Source organism: Falco naumanni, chromosome 1 (genome assembly GCF_017639655.2).
Source record: "Falco naumanni isolate bFalNau1 chromosome 1, bFalNau1.pat, whole genome shotgun sequence".
Classification (NCBI taxonomy): Eukaryota; Metazoa; Chordata; class Aves; order Falconiformes; family Falconidae; genus Falco; species Falco naumanni.
Window position 1 is genome coordinate 109139393 of NC_054054.1, and position 16568 is coordinate 109155960.

Below are 16568 nucleotides of genomic sequence, written 5' to 3' on the forward strand. Positions count from 1 at the left end.
ACTGGAAAAAAAAGCACCTTCTTTCCTGCTAGAAAGTTTGTCTAACTTACCTCGCAGGCAACAAACGCTGCTTTGATACTAAGCAAAATCCTTCTGGTTTTTACTTTGGAATTTTTTCCCCTGCTCTGAACCTGCATGCATGGCAGGAAGGTGCAGTTACCTTGGAAACAGTGGTGGGATGCTGCATGGTGGCAGGGCAGTGCTTCCCTTTTGGGAAGGTGGGCATGGAAAGGTGTGGGTTGCCAGGTCCAGAGCTGCCCTGGAAGTGCAAGGCTGGTGGCCAGCAAAGCTGTACCAGGGGAGATGCTGCTCTGCATCCAGGCTTTGGTGTGCAAATTGGCTCCAGGAGCCTTGAAGAAGGTTAAACCATGTTTCTGGAAAGAATGTCTTTTTAAGGCTTTTCCTCTGTTTTGGATTAGCGTGACTTGCTCAGATCATCCAAAGGGAAAGAATTTCTCAAATCAAATGTTCTTTTGGTGCTGAGACTCTTTTGCTTTGTTCTGGTCTCTTGCCACTTCCCTGTGGTCCAATCCCAGGAGATGTCCCGTTGCTGCCATTCCTGGGTTGCAGATGCCGTAAGGGAATGCTGCTCTGATTAAAAGCTGTTGGTGTTTTTCATTTTAACCATAAAAGTATTTCCATTCTCACTGGGTTTAATTTACAGTTTGCAGCCAAATTGGAGCTGGGAAGGGATCCCATTGGTGGCTCATTTGTTTGAAGGTGTCAGTATACAAATACGCATTCTGGGAATGCAAGTGGTGCCGGAGGGGGAAGATGTGCTGACTGGGCCTTGGCTGTGTCCCAGCTGTGCCCTGATCTTCCTGGAGAAGAGCCTTCAACTCCTGGGGGCCGGGAAGCTGCTGGCTGCAGTGGGGCTGCTGATAAATGGGGGCGGCCATGTGAAAGCCTGCAGAGGCATAGCCTCTGTGCTGGCTGCAGTGCCTGGGTGAGTCACAACGTTCATGCCTCTTGCTCCTCTCCCACAGCTGTACCAGCCCCACCGGCCAAATGTGGGGATGGCCACCAGCCTCCCAGCGCAAAGCCATGTTTCATGACAGGGCTCACAGGATGGTATTTATGTGTTATAATGTCTGCAGTCGTTTCTCTAGCATCTTCATCCACTGCTTTTGTGCTTAGAGGGAGAAGAGCCAGTGTTTGTTGGGCCCTGCAGGTTAATAACATCTTTTCTCCTTTACAGCCACGCTGGGGACACTGGATTTCAGCTTGCTGTATGATCAAGAAAACAACGCTCTCCACTGCACGATCAATAAAGCCAAGGTATGTCTCTGTGCTGGGTGTGTGAGCAGCAAAGACCAAACATGCCTGGAGATGGCCACCTTTGTCCTGCATTATGGGGCCACCAGAGCCCTGACAAAACTACAAGGCCACCTGGGTGCCATGGCTGTGCCAAACAAATGGGCAGCAATGAGGGGAGTGAATGGGGACATGTGAGTGTCCCCCTGTCCCTGGGTTGCACTGGGGTCTCTAGTGTCCCCAGCTGCAGCCATCCCTTTACCAATGTCACTTCCATCCTGACACCCAGTGCTTCTGCCCTCTCCTTCCCCTCCATCGCTGCCTTTCAGGGTGTTTCCAGTGGGACAGAGATGGCTCATCCCTGTGGTGAGATGGTTGCAGCTACTGATGCTTTTTAGAGAAGCATCCAACCCTATGTTGTTATTTACTTGATGCTGTGACCGGCTGTCAGTTTATAAATGGCTCTTTTAAATGCTGCTAATCATTGCCACAAAGTGCTCTGCCTCAGCGCCTTTGCCGTCTGCATGATTGATGCAATTAGGGGTTTTTTGCACATTTTGGAGCAGAAATATAGCTGAGATCCTGATTCTGCCTCTAGGCCTGTGGAAGGTGCTTTTGGGCACTTCTTGGTTCCTCTGCTTTACGTGGCACGAGGGCTCCAGGTCAGCACAGCTGGGCCCCAACAGAGGTGGGTTGGTGGAAGAAGACCTAAGTCCCTGTTGATCTTGGAAAGGGGTGGAGGGTTTTTACAGAAGACAGGAGAAACTGCAGGAAAACAGGCTGTGAGCTGAACTCCCGGAGGATCAGCCCATGATATTTGCCTTCATAGGATGCTCCTCTCCCCTCCAGCTGCAACTGGCTTATTTTCAGCCCCCACCCCAAAGCCTGCTGTGCTGGGTGCTGAGAATGCACATGCCTGCCCCAGGGTTCTCCCGAGCTGGAATAAGACCTCAAGCATGAAAGCCTGGCTTTGGGGGTGAGCACAGCACCCACAGCTCCCTGGGCAGGGCTGCTGGGGCAGGGATGTGGCAGCCAGCAGGTTTTGCTTCCCTCCGTGCCACTCCCCTGCCTGTTGCCTGTGAATTTGCCAGCAGCCTCTGGGTCAGGCTTCCCTTGGTGTACTCGGGAGCAGAGCCAAGGAGGAGATTTCTAATTGGGTTTGCAGTGGGTGGAAGTCAGGGAGGAAGGAGACCTGCAAGCGGCAAGTGATAGATCTAACATTAGCGAGAGCAAAGGCAGGGCTGATGAAGGAGAGCTCTAGTCCCTGCTGTACCCACCCAGCTGTACGGGAATAGCAGTTGCTGACCCCGACCCACAGGGCTGGGGGCATCACGCAGCACCAACATCGCTCCTGCTTGAGGGGTGGGCAGACCCCCCCTCACCGCTCTGATATTCAAGCATTTGAGTCCTGTTCATTTCCATTCTGCTCTCATTCTCCCGTTTTTCTCTTTTATTTACATTGCCATCTGCTCGCTCTCATTTCATCTCTCGCCTGGGGAAAGCTGCCAAAACTTGACTACAAAAAGGTAAGGGCCAGGGCCTCTGGCTGCCATCAGTGGGAGCCGGCGCTGGCTGCGTAGACGTTAGAAGTAGTGCTGTAGAGGAGGGGATGTGGTGGCCAGGGAGCACCAGGGCCATGTACATGAGCCACAGCCCAGTGCCGGGACGTGTATTGCTGTTGGACCTGGGCTGGGGCCAGCCTGGCCAGTGTCTTAGGTGTGATGTCGCAGGCCCCCAAGGAAAGTGCTCTTAGGACGTGTGTCCTGACTCCAGCATCTCCTGGAGCCTCAGCTGCTGCCAGCAGCTGTTAAAACCTGGACTATTTCAGCCATGTGAGCAGTGGTTTTCTTTCTCTCTTCGATAACTCCCCCAAATAACTCTTTCCCTTTAGATCTTTTTGCTTCTCTCTTTATTTTAAACTGCAGCACTTTTGTATCTGCCAGTGTCCCTCCTAAGTCCTGTTATTTGCTCCTGGGGAGCGGGAAGGGGATTCGCAGGCCCCTGGAGACACCGGTGGTGGGATTTAACCTGTTGTGCTCTACCACCAATTTTCTGCTGTGCAGCCATCAGCTGTGGTATTGTGCAGGAGGTTGGGTAGCCACTCCATGCCAGGGGCTTGCCCTGGTGCCTGGGGACATCTGAGGTATTTCTTGGTGTATGTTCACAGCGGGATCTGCAAAATGCTGGGTGTTTCCAGAACCTCAGGTCAGCCTGTATTCCAAGTTTGGGTGGAGCTGGAATAGGGAGGCTTGCTTTACTGCTCGAAGTATGGGTGTGGAAGCTGGTAGCCATGGGGCTGTCCCCAGGCTGTGTGGTTACACCAGGAGTGAGGTGTTTGGTGCTTCAGTTTTTGTCATAACTTATAGAAGTGACCTGCTATCAGGCACTTTGTGCCAACAAGTGGGTAGCTGGAAGTTGATTTTGAAAGGCAGCTCTGCAGGTGCTAGCCAGGGAGATGAGGGTCCTGGTTCCTCCTGGAGATGAACGGCTGAAGTGCAGGGCTGCTGTTAGTCCACATGGGGTTTGCAAGGCAGGTCCTGTCTCTGCAGGGCAAGGGAAGACCATGGCATGCTCAGGGACCATCTGCCTCCACTCTTAACCTGGTAGGACCGTTCTCTGCTTTGGTGTTGCCTTCAGTGGGTGCTGTTGGGGTGTGGTCTCAGCAGGTGGGGCAGCTGCTGTGCCTCTGTCCACACTGCCTGAGCTGGCACCAGGTTGTCACCCCTGCCACGCTGGCATGAGCCCCAGGCAACTGCAGCAGCATCGGGGCTTGCTGGTGCTGCACTGTGGGGCTGAAGCAGGTGCTGTCCTGGGGTATCATGGCACTGGGGGGAGGTAAGGACCAAGAAACCCCATCTCTCCCCAGCTGGAGCACGGCTGTCAGGGCATGCACAGCGTTCCTGCTGCCTCTCCCTGGTCGGCAGAAAGCTCAGGACCCTGTGCAGGCAGGAGCAGGCAGGCTGCCAGCAGCCACCTCACGCTAATGGCTTTCGGTCTTGGCAGCAGCCCTGCCCATACCCTGCCTTTCACGCTTCAGACACGGCTGAATTCAGGCACGTTGCGGCTCAGCTCAGATAGATGGGAGAATAAATCAAGGTGGTGTGGGAGCCCGTTTCTGGACTGCGGGAGCAGCCGTGTGGCGGGCTGGCAGGAGGGCTCTCCCCTTGCTGCCTGCTGCCATGCATGAGTGCCGCACGCTCTCCTGGGGTTATGTTGATCTGTGCTGTCATGTGGGAAACAGCCGGGCTGCCCCGGGCTGTGCCGGGCATCACCCTCTCCTACAAAATGTGATAGAAAGTGATATGATTAACATGCAGGCACCAGGGTCTGCGCCCTGGCGTGCCGTGCCATGGCTTGGTTGAGGGTCTCATTTTCTGCTCAGTCCTGCAAAGCCCAACCTGCTGCCTGGAGTGAGGTAATAACCTGCTATAGGGGAATCTACAGGGGTGTGAGGCAGTGCGGATGCTGTGGGGCTGTGCTGTCCTGTAGCACTGTTGGTCTCCTGCTTTCAGGAGAAAGATGCCCTGGGCAAGCCTCAGGTGGCTGTGCAGGCAGCTCCCTGGCCACAGAGAGGCCACGCGGGGCAGATGCTGCTCATGTGAGCATACCTGGGCTGCTCTCCCTGCACCACTGGCTGCAGCCACAGCTAGAAAACACTTTGGAGTTTCCACTCTGCTGAGCATTTGGATGCTCCCCACTTCTAACCGAAGCCAAGTGCTGGAGGTCTGCACTGAGCATTTCTTAGGGATTTACTCATAAATATTTATCACTGCAGAGAAATTCCCATCTCAAAGCTGTGTGTCTGTCTCCTCTGGGCTGTCAGGGTGGAAGCGTGGAGTTTGCCCCATTTTGGAACAGGATACCTTGGCCCAGGAAAAGATATCCAGGCAGGTTTTGGGGCAGCGGGGAGCCTGCTCACCAGGCAGGAAGCTCATCATGGGGCAAATAATGGAACCAATCTGTCTCCTGTGATTTCTGTATGCCTCTAGCATGGTGTTAATTGGCAGCCCGATTAGCCCAACTTGTAATTAAATCCTATTGATTAGCTAAATGTCACTGGCACGGAGAGCAGCTGGCAGCAGCTGGGATCCAGCGGGGCTGTCAGTCTCCATAGGATTACAGCAGGGATTTTGAGCTTGGGTAGAGGAAGGGAAAAGATGAAACTTGGTCTTGGCTCTATCGCCCATGCCACAATGCACAGCACCGTAAATTGGTCCTGGTAGAAGGACTGGTTGGAGCCAGGACTGCAACCCCATGACTCTGCCCCCGTGTATGAGCCCTGTGCCCTCCTCTGCCTCTTGGCTTTCTTGGAGAAGCTTTAGGCTGAAGGTCCCTCTGTGCAGGGGAAGCAATGGTGCTGGTCACCCTGAGGGTCCCTGGCAGGGGTGAGCTTCCACAGGAGCAGCTTTGTAGGGCAGAGCAGTCAGAGCTGCTCTCATTGTGCCAAACTCATGCCTAGTGACATGGGAGGGAGGTAGATGTGACATTAGGAGCCATTTTCCAGGCTCCTGTCACTCCGTCTTCCATAGCACATCTATTAAAAAAGCCTTTAATAGCCTTCTCGGAAGGTAATTTAATTGAACTGAATTGATGGGTAAATTACAGAGCTGCCTGTCTTTATCCATCCATTTTCATGGGAATTTGCTTGCTTGCTTCTCTCGCGCAGCATTGGGCCAGTGGGGCACCTCTGCTGCAGGAGGCTGGGGAAGGCCTTTGCTTTGCTCAGCTGTGAGCAGTTAGTGCACCTGGCCGGCTCCTGGGGACCAGCCCAGCCCCTTGCTGCTGTGTCTGCCTGTGGAGCCACAGCCCAGACCACCATCTTCCTCCTGGCCTCCGTATCTGCTGCCTTCCTCTTCTGCTGGGCCAGGGACATCACCCGAGAGGCACTGCAGTTAAAGCAGAGCCGTTTAGCCTCTATTTGCTGATATTTTTATCCTTTTGGCTCTGCCTTAGAAGCAAAATCCTCGTTGCTGGGCACCATTTGGTCTCCCTTGCCCAGGGCAGCATGCTTGTCTCCAAAGCAGAGCCCTCCTTGCCCAGGGCAGCATGCTTGTCTCCAAAGCAGAGCCCTCACCAAGGTCAGGAGCAGCTCAGGCCCTTGACTGAGTTGTGCAGATCAGGGAGGGGTGGAACAGGGGTGTCCTTAGTGCTGTGGGTTAAGCTGGATGCATTATTTCATACGTATAATGTATGAAAGCAATTTCCTCAGCGTTTCCATCTTTGATTTGCCCAAACCCAGGCCTTGATGATTACATTTTCTTTGCACGCAGCCTTTCCACCAGCAGCCCATACAAATGCTTTCCTGCCAGGTGGATCTCTGGCAGCTGCACACACTCGTTAATCCCAGGCACCAAATACTCTGCTCATCACACAAAGGGTGTGACAAGTCTTTAGCATCACCCAGCCTGGTTTCCATGCCTGGGTTGGAGCTGGGGTTGGATGGGAGAGAAACCCTCCTCTGATCCGGGCAGAGGGTTGCCTTCAGACAGTCTAGAAACAACTCCTGCAGGGATCCTGCAGCCAGACTGGAAATAATCCAAGGATTTACATGATGTAGGCATTATTATTTCCACTTAGGACTGGTAAAAATTAGGCTCCCATTTTTCGTGCTCCTGTGTTACTTCCCTACCCTGTGGAGTTTGTTCCTGTGTGGTCTGTGCATTTATGGCTTTGGGCTGGGTTTGTGCATCACCCTTGGATAATTTTCAGCCTGCTAGTTGTTTAGAAGAGGAGATTGTCTCCTCCCCCTGCCTGAAGCAGGATCAACTCCAGAGCATCACTGTAGTGAACATGATCTACATCATCCTTTATGAGCTGTGAGGGTCTCATAGAAAAGCCATCAGGAATGGCTGTGGCAAATGTTTATTTGCATTTGTGCTCCAGTACCCCCAGATTTCCTTCAAATACCATGGCAGTTGGCTGGCGACATCCTCCCACTGGCCTGAAAGCTGTTCTTCCTTCAGCTGTGCCTTAATAACAAAGAGTAGGTAGGTGCTATCACACCCTCTGGGAGTGCTTAAAAGTAACACCACAACAGCAGAGGTGTATGTTTGCTCATAAGCAATTATTAAATGACAAAACCCTGTAATTTTAAACCTTGAAAATCACTGCACTGATTTACTTAACCCCCAAATTAATTGTGATCAGGGTGTCAGAACTGCTGGAAGAGAGAAGAGGTGCTTTGCAGCTGATGCCAAGTGCAGGTGAGAAGCCTTCCTCTAGCCCCTCCTCAGCACAAACGATGTTTGAACACTGAGTGTGCTCAGCTTTTGCTGTGTAGCCTGGATCCTGCACCAACCATACTCTCCTCCTTCCCCAGTCCCAGGGAAACTGTGCGATTACCGGTGACATCCTGGTGAAACAGGCATCTGTAGATGGGCTCAGTGAAGCCACCCTGCCTGCCCAGCCTCTCGCTGTTGTCCTGACTCCTGCTTTTTGTCATTTCCTCTCCAGGGCCTGAAGCCAATGGACCATAATGGTTTGGCTGATCCATACGTCAAATTGCACTTGCTTCCTGGAGCCAGTAAGGTGAGAGCCTTTTCGCTTCTCCTTCTCTTCCTGGGGCTTTGCCTTTCGTTTTGAAATGGGACCCGGGAGGTTCCCCAGGGAGAAGCTCTTTTCCCAGAGGGCTGCTGGTTGCTGCAGCCAGACCTTGAGTCTCCTGCCCTGCTCTCACTCAGGAGAGCTCGGTTGGAGGATTAAGAACTGGGGCTAAATCCACCCTTGAAGGGATGGCAAGTGCCTCTGGTAAACTACTGCCTGGGAGCCGCTGCCAGCCTGGCTCCTCACTCATGGGAGCAGGGGGTGTGAGTGCTGCGCTCCAGAAGCCCTCGGGAAGCACCGAGTGAAACAATCTCGAGCTATAAACAAACCAACTCCTTTTTTCCCCGTTTTTCTTCTGCATTTAAAAAAACCCCTCAGATCATAATAAAACAGAGTGTAAATCATAAGGGAAATATTTCCATCTACTTAGGTTCAGCGCTTGCTGGAGAGAAGAGTAATTAAAGATATTGATGTGTAGTGAGAGCTTGGTGTAACTGATGGGGATGCTGAATTTAAATGTTAAATGTATGTGTTATGAATATTAATTGCACTCTTATTTTACACTGAAGGAAAGACCTTTTTGGGGGAGGTATATTTACTTGTTATGGTTCAGTTGAATTAATTCATAATGTTCAGGGCGGTAGAGGGAGTTTTTAACCACATTTCAAGTTCCGCTGGTAATGGGAAAGCCAGGAACGCTTTCATCAGTGATATTATCTGTCATTTCCATGTTTTGAAAATGCATTGATTAGCATTTCTGCTGGAGGTGATAGAGACCAGAGAGGCAGGAGGGAAGCTCTCAGCAGAGCGCAGGAGCTGCAAACTCTACAAGCCCAGAGCAGCCATTGGGGGACCCTCCTTGTCCCCACATTCCTCTGCCTCTGTGGTTGCTCTGTCTCTGTGCCTTGTTTCCAAACAGCACTGCCCAAATCTGCTCTGGGAGAGGCGAGCAGATCTGGGGGGGGGAGGGTTTGTGGATGTGTCCTGGCCTGGATGTTTCTGTGCAGTCTTTCTAGCAGCAGAATGGTCCCCAAGTCCCTTGAGTGTTTCTGCCCCAGTCTTGGGCTCTCAGGCACATGCAGCAGAGACCAGGCCAGAGATGTGGGAAGCAGGGTTGGATTCATTCACCTTTCCCAGAGGTCTCCATGTGAGCTGGTTACTGACTACGAAGTCACTCCAGATGGGAGAAAAAAGTGCTCCCAGAACCTGATTCCTCTGATGTAATTAATGTCCCTTGCGTAGGGCAGCATTAGCTGCTGGGTGACGCCCTTCGTGTTACCCCCTTGGCTAAATCCTTCCTGTTCCCACGATCAGGCCCCAGTAGGTCTGAGCAAGCAGTGGGTGCCATCGGGGTGCTTTCTGTCCTGTCCTTGTCACCCTCAGCAGGCTTTGTGCTCCCTCTCTGATATGTATTTTGTTATGTGGACTGGAGCCTGGCGTAGTGACCACAATGTCACCAAGGAAGGAGATAAAATAGGTGTAGGATGAAACCTGGTATGACAGGGTGCCTTGTTTGAAGCAGCTTCACAAAGATTTAAGGCAAATGAGGTATTAAATCAACGGCGACTGGAGGCCATAGATGGGAGCACCTGTCTGTGGTCTCCTTCGGTTTGAATCACTCTGCTGTCGCCCCTGGCCGTGCCTGTGGGTACGTGGGGATCGACTCAGCAAGGCTGGTGCCCAGGAGCAGCAGTGCTGGCTGCCTGTGCGCAGCCCAGCCAGTGGCTTCTCCTCCTGCGCTGCAAACAATCTCCTGCCTGAGTGACATGAAAGGTGATTGCTGTTGCAGGGCTTTAGATGCTGCTGCTAATTGAGTCCCTGCCCCTGCGTCGCGGTCGGCTCCTGGAGCATCGCACCTTGCTCCGGGGGTATCCCTCTCCTAACCTGGCGCTCAGTGTTTCACAGCTTCTCACGCAGCCTCTGCGGCACTGCACAGGGCCTGGGTTTCTTTCAGAGGCAGGCTTTGGGAACCTAAATGAAAGCACAGCACAAAATACACAGGCTTTCTGTGTCTCCTAGAGGTCAAACCCAGAGCAAGCAGCTGGTTGCACAAAGCGTTTGGGAGTGAGATGCTGTGCCGAGGTCCCTCAGTGGCTCCATTGCACTGGCAGCTCCTCTGGCCGGTGGCCGTGTCTAGTCAGTCGGGAAGAGGTTGTGTGTCTGGGGCGCTTCTGGTGGGGAGAGGGCATGACAACAAGGTGACCCCCCCTGCTTTTAGCTGCAAGCACAAGCTCTTTTCTTCACCCTGTGCTTTGCATCCTGCTTGCGTTTAGCTCAGGGGTGATGAACCAAAGATGGGGAATGTAGCAGCTTCCCGTAAAGAGGCATGAGTCAACTTTGAGGTATTGATTTCCTGAGAGCTCCTTACGCCCAGCAGTATCAGAGGCAGGCACTGAACTTTCTGAGTTTACATCTAATTAGAGTGAAAACACTGCTCTTTCAGGCTGTCCCAGGCTGGGGGGTTGATGTAGAAGCCCCATCTGAAACTTGTAGCCCTTTGCTTCTGCCCTCCCTCTGTCCCCGACAGAAGCGGGTGGCTCAGAATGTAAGAAGATTAAAGTCCCCTGACCTGGATGGTGTGGGTGTGTGCCAGGGTGCCCCATCCATGCTGGGGACACAAGCAGCTACGACAGCCCCGCTGTCCGCAGCCTCCCGCTCTGCAGAGCTACGGTGCTGGAAGGAGTTGCCAATGCTAACAAAATGCATGTCAAGGAAGTTATTTTGAGTCGAGCAGGAATGGGAGCTGTGCTGGGAGCAGGAATGCAAATAAACAGCCAGAACAGCAAATTGGTATTTTTTAATGAACCTGAAAAGACGCTTTTTCCCTCTCTCGCTCTCTCCTGCTGCATAAATGAAATCCCCATCCTCTCTCTGCGCTTTGCCAAGGTTCCCATTTTGCTAGCTGTCGCCAGGATGCAGGATGTGGGGTTGGATTGCTTTGCAAATAAGCGAGTTGCTGTATCTCTGCCCCTCTGGTTATTGCTGTGATTGGGGTGGATTTGAGTCATTTCATTGAGGACTGGCCACGTTACAGAGCTGGGGTAGAAAGGTGGCAGCACCAATTGTCCCTTCATCTCTAAACTGTGTTTCCTTTTTTCTCCCCTCCCTGCCCATCAGTGTTCAGACAACTGCTTGGGGCCAGACCTTGCTGACTGCTGTCTCCTTTGCTTTTCCAGGCAAATAAGCTGAGAACCAAAACACTGCGCAACACGCTGAACCCCACCTGGAATGAGACACTCACCTACTATGGCATCACCGATGAGGACATGATCCGCAAGACCCTGCGGTAGGGTGCGAGGGGTTGAGTGGGGTGCTAAACCTGGTGGTGGGGGTAACATCTGCGCCTTCCCCTTCCCCCAGGGCCACCCCAGGCATCCCTCCCCATCCCAGTGAGGATTTCCCAGGGGAGCTCATGGGGACCCCCACACCCCAGTCCCACATCCAGTCCTAGCACTGCTCACAGCAGAGCAGGGCAGAGTTATTACCCACCAAAGCGTATAGCTTGTGTGCGTGCCCTGCACGCATCCATCACCACTGTGGTGACCGATGCTTGATTTACGGGGAGCCTGGGCTGGAATAGCTGGTGAGGAGCATGGTCCTGCTTTGTCATCAACTTCATAACTCATTCACTTGGCTCCTGCCTGCAGAGGTGATGTTATTTGGTTTTAACCTCTTCATGCCCAGCTCTCGCAGGCACATGTTAAGGCTTAGCAGGCCCACCTGGCTGAGAAAATCTCCCCAGGGGAGTTCTGGGCCCTTTCAAGGCTGAGCTTTTTGGAAGAAAGCTGGAGGCATCTGTGAGTTATTGTCAAACTAATTGAAGGGCATTTGTATGTATTTATTCTATTCTCTCGGTTTGGTTCAGTCTCTGCACATTCAGAATCTCCTGGCAGCATCTCCCAGGGGCTGGGAGATGTTGCGTGGGGCTGGAGGTCGGCAAGGGCAGCACGGTGAGGCCTTGCAGGCTTGGAAGTGTGGCTTTGCGGGGCACAGACCCCTTCAAATGCAAAGGTTTTTGTGTCTTGGCCACTGTCCCACCTGGGTGAGGGCAGGGAGTGACCCAGAGCCTGCAGATGGATTCTGCCCAGGGATGGTGCTGCTGTTCCATCAGTGCTGTGATCTGGGACTGCTACGCAGGAGGATTTGCTGTAAGATCTGCTGTCAAACAAAGGAGGATTTTGCATCCTGCTCTGAGGGCTTTGTCAGCTCCATGGCTGGAATATGACCCTCTTTATTTGCAGGTACCCTGGGAATTTACTATTTTCCCCGTAATGAGAGTGCAAAGCTGCCTTATAAAAGGTCCTGCTCAGAGGTGGATTTGGGCAGAGACTACCTGTTGTCTGCAATGTGCATAGAGATGAGAAATTTAGCACCGTGGATTATTATCTCACATGGAAAATATTAGTCATGCTGGAAGTGTTGCAGGCTTGTTGGACTGGAACGTCTCTGGTTTATTATTATTATTATTATTATTGTTAATAATAATATTCTTTTTTAAAATTTTTTTCACTCCAAGCTTTGAAGTTTTCAGCCTCTTTAAGCGTGGAAATCAGTTTGTAGAGAGGTGTTCGGCTGAGTTGTTTGCTGAAAGGCACCAGGCAGCAGAAGGGCTTGCCCCCCCACCTTTTCGAGGCCCTGTTAGCTGCTTCTTCCTGGGGAAGGTCTGTGCTTGCCTGCTCCCAGGAGGCAGCAGGGAGATGCAGGATGCTCAGTGGCACAGGGACATGCAGAAAGGTGTGCATGGGCTGGGCTGGATTTGCCCTTCTCCCCACAGAAACCTCTCATTAGCACTTCGTGGGGAAGCCAGCGTGGCCATGGGCTCCCGCAGGGCTCAGCACATGGGGCTCCTTGTGCCCCCTCCAAAGCTGAATGCCTTGCATGGACCCCCGTACCCTGCTTGCAGGACCCCAGGGTGATGCACAGGGAGCCCTCGCTCTTGGGGTGTGTGTGGCTGAATAGAGACAGCATTTCTGCATTGGGAGCTCCACAGGGAGCTCAGGAGATGGCTGGCAAGGTTGGTTAATGGCCAGTTGCCCACAGTGGCTTCACAGGGCACCTTCCCAGGGAGGTGAGGGAAGCCTCGGGCCTGGCCGCCGCGCAGTTGCCCTATGCGGGTTCCCAGCTGGGTGCTCTGCAGGGACGAAACTCCCTGTGGAGCCTCACCTGCTCATGCAGGGACAGCCTCCCTGGGGTTTGGTGTCTCCTTGTGCCATCAGAGCCATCCATCTCATGCCATCAGAGCCATCCATCTTGTTCGTGCCTTCGTGCCCATCGGAGCTGCCTCTTTGCAAGGAGGTTCCCAGGCTCTTCTGCACTATGCAACTGAGGTTTCCTTGCTGATAGCCAACCCCGGTGAATTAAGTGATAATTAAGGATCAAAATTCTCTCCACATGGAGAGGAACATTCACATGCAACTCTGACTCATTGACATTTGCAGCTAGCCAGTGGGGTTTGCTGGAGCCTGTCCCGTGGAGGGGGTGAGCTCCACAATGACATTGCCACAAGGGCGGCTGGTGGCTGGGAGTGCTGTGAGGGCCACACAAATCCCCACCTCACCTCCGAGCGCAGTGCTAGGTCTGGCACTGCCTCCAGTTGGAGTGGGCTCAGTCCTGCGGGATTTAGCACAGTCCAGTCGCTGCCAGCAGTTGGGGACCCCCTAGCCCCGCTGCCCTGGGACTACTGAGGCTCAAGGTTTGGGCACCTCAGCAGCACCCGTCTCTGCATGCCAGCAGGCAGGACCAGCCTTTTCCTGCACGGGGCAGAAAGGGGGATTGCATCCTCGGTGTTACCATGGCAGTTGGTGTGCCAAGGATGACATGAAAGCTGATGAACTCTGGGCTGGATGTTCTGGGTTTTTAGAGGGGCTCAGGTGGCTCCAGCATCTCCCTGGGGAGGTTGTATGAGCAGAAGCGTGGAGAGGTTTGTGAAGCGGAGCTTGCTGTAGCACTGGGGCTTGTGGCTGTGGTTTTGCCTGGAAATTACTCTGGAGAATTAAAGAAACAAACTTTTGAATGCAGAGGGTTTCCCAGCTGGTATCTCTGCCGCAGGGCTGTCACCTGTCGTGTGGGCCATCTCCTCCCCTGGCTGTGCTGAGTCTTCCCGGGGCAGGGTTCAGCCTCTTATGTGGATCCCCAAAATTTTCTAGTTAGGACTCCGATGCCTTTAAAAAATGTTCCACATGTAGATGGGTGTGTGGGGTTCAAACACAGTAACATTTCTCAGTCCTGTCTCTGAAACCAACGTACTACAGGGTGGGTGCTGGAACACCCTTGGTGGCCCCATGTCCTTCCCTGCACTTGGTGCTTCTTCCTGTGCTGAGCTTTGGCTGCCAGCACAAATGGCTGTCACAGTGGCAGGGCCCTTGGGCGCTGGGCACACGCTCAGCTGCTCTGCTTAATGGGTATGGCAGAATTTCATCTGGGAAGTCAAACTCTTGCCTGTGGCCCAGGGAAATCCTCTGCCAAAACAAAGCTGCCGAGTACTGTGGCTCCATTTCTTATCTTGCATGGGAAAGCCAGAGCCTAAAATTCGAATGCTCTTAATTTTCCTTAAGAGCAATTCCCCAGCCCTCTTTTCTCCATCTTCACAGATGAAGATATTGCCAAAGGAGATTTTGTTTATCCTGGGGCAGGTTTAGATGATGTGAGACTTCTTGCAAACCAGCCATAAGATAGAAAAATCTTTTATTTTAATTCCTTGCTTGGATTTTCTTCTTTTCACACAGTGGATATTTAATCAAGTAGAAGGATGCAAGGCTGGGAAATGCTGCTCCTCATTTAGATACCTGCTGAATTGTGTCCTCGCTGCCTGGCTGGGGGGCGGGATCTTTTGTTTACCTGAGGAGGGATGGATGGGCTGGGGTCCTTGGTTGCTGGGGCTTGCTGAGGACTTTTTATTTTGGTGTGGGTTGAGCTGTTTCTCTTCTGTGAGCCTCTCCATAACACTAGTGGCAATGGCCCTTCACCCTCCCAGTGCCGTGTATTGTCTTGCCTTCGGTGCTTCGCTTCACCTACCCGTCATCTTAGCAAAATACCTCCTTCTCCACCAGGAAGAGATGACTTCAAAGCTGCAGGGATGCTGGCTTTCCTTATGCTAATCAAGCAAGGCTCCTGCAAAGCAGCTCTTGGTAGTTGAAAGAGCATGAGTGATGCTCCCCTCAGTCTGGGAGGTGATCATTCCCCGGGCGCCTCCCTGGTGCTGAGATTTGTGGAGGGGCAGGGAATGCAATCGCAGAGTCTCTTTAATGTAAAAATAATGGTGAAGATCAAAGCTGCCACCAGCCTTCGCCTCCCTGCTGCCTGGAGAGCATGTGATGCAGCAGAAAATCTGGAAAAGCACCCAGAAATCTTCCCTGCCCACCTGGGCTCTTGGTGGGATGTGTCCAGTTTGGGTTGGTGGGTCGATGTTGGCACGGGACACTCTGCCAGTGCCTGCAGCCCTCCTGGGCAGATGAGCAGCATTTGCCTGGTCACAGGGGCTGGAGTAGGAGCATCCTCTGCCTCATGGAGAGTAGAGTAATGAATCCTCTCCTGCCTGAGACCCCCAGCCCCATGCTGTGCCCTGACAGGCTGCCCCTCATCCCTCATGAGGCCTCATCCAAGCCAGTCAAGTGACTTTGCTGTGACAACCCCAAGCCCTGGGAGCTGCTGGGGTTCGCCTCCCTAAGCAGGGCCACCCCCAAGGGAGAAGGAGAGGTGAAGGCAGCAGCACAGCTAATTGCGCTGGCAAGCAGGATTTTGTTAATGAATCAGCCCCCTTAAAAAACACTAGATACTTCAGATTTCATGAAATGCAGCAGAGGTGGGAGGATCTTGAAAGGTCTCATCCATTCATTGAATTAAATATCCTTGAGTCTAGCCCAGGGCTTAATCGCAATGAAACCACCCACCATCCTGAGAGAAGGCAAATTCAGAGCCGCTCGAAAGGCACTGGACTCAGAGCACTGGGATGGCTGGGCTCAGGGGCAGGTTCCCTGGCAGCACCAGGGCTAAATCCCACCCCACAGTCCCCCCTCCCAGTCCCCATCTGCAGGCACCATTGCTCCCCATCTGTGGTCTGAGCACAGCCTTAGTCTCTGGTGGTGGGAAGCCAGGGTGCATGAAGGGGGGAGGCAGAGAAATGCTGCAGGGGAAATTGGAATAGGCAGAATACAATCGCCTACATTTAAATAATGCATGTAATATGCAATAAATAGATTGTATTCATAATAAATATCAGGGCTAGCCAGATATTGGACACAATTATTCACATCCAGATATGTGAAGTGCGAAGTGATGCATTATTCATATGATACTCCACTAGCCCACAAATGCCAGGAATTCTTTGTTTAATCATGTGTTTGACAAACATCATGACTCATTAAATATATTATTCAGAAAATAGTATTTGATCAGGTCTAATAGGCATACTGCAGACACTTAGAGATTTGGGGTCCCAAATTGCTTTACTCTGGAAGCACCGAATGAAATTTGCTCTGGAACTGCAGGCGCACTCAGAATTCCATCTAACTTCTACTGTGTTTTATGTGCTCAGACTTTGAGGCGTTTTGTGATGGAGCCCAGCACTGAATCCTCCTTTTGGTTTTAAGAGAGCTGGACAGTCCCAGGACACCAGCATTTTCTGTTTCATCTCCTTGCCAGCTGTTGCCTGTGCTTAAGCCAAGCAAGCATCACCTGTGCGTCTGCTCTTCCATTGAGAGCCTCCCAAGTTGCTACAGGGACCATAAGGGATCTTAGACACAGGAGATGCATCTTCAGGCTTCATTGCCTAT

General features: G+C 52.5%; 1 protein-coding gene across 2 annotated transcripts in view; it reads left to right on the plus strand.

Moving 5' to 3' along the window:
* DOC2B (double C2 domain beta) overlaps nt 1-16568 on the plus strand; it is a 39648-nt gene that overhangs the window by 13461 nt on the left and 9619 nt on the right. The window contains exons 4-7 of one of the 2 annotated variants that reach the window (XM_040617941.1): nt 1199-1278; nt 2757-2780; nt 7708-7782; nt 10974-11083. In XM_040617941.1, the coding sequence (XP_040473875.1) occupies nt 1199-1278; nt 2757-2780; nt 7708-7782; nt 10974-11083 (289 nt within the window). The remainder of the gene's footprint in view (nt 1-1198; nt 1279-2756; nt 2781-7707; nt 7783-10973; nt 11084-16568) is intronic. The other variant, XM_040617950.1, reaches the window with a different exon arrangement.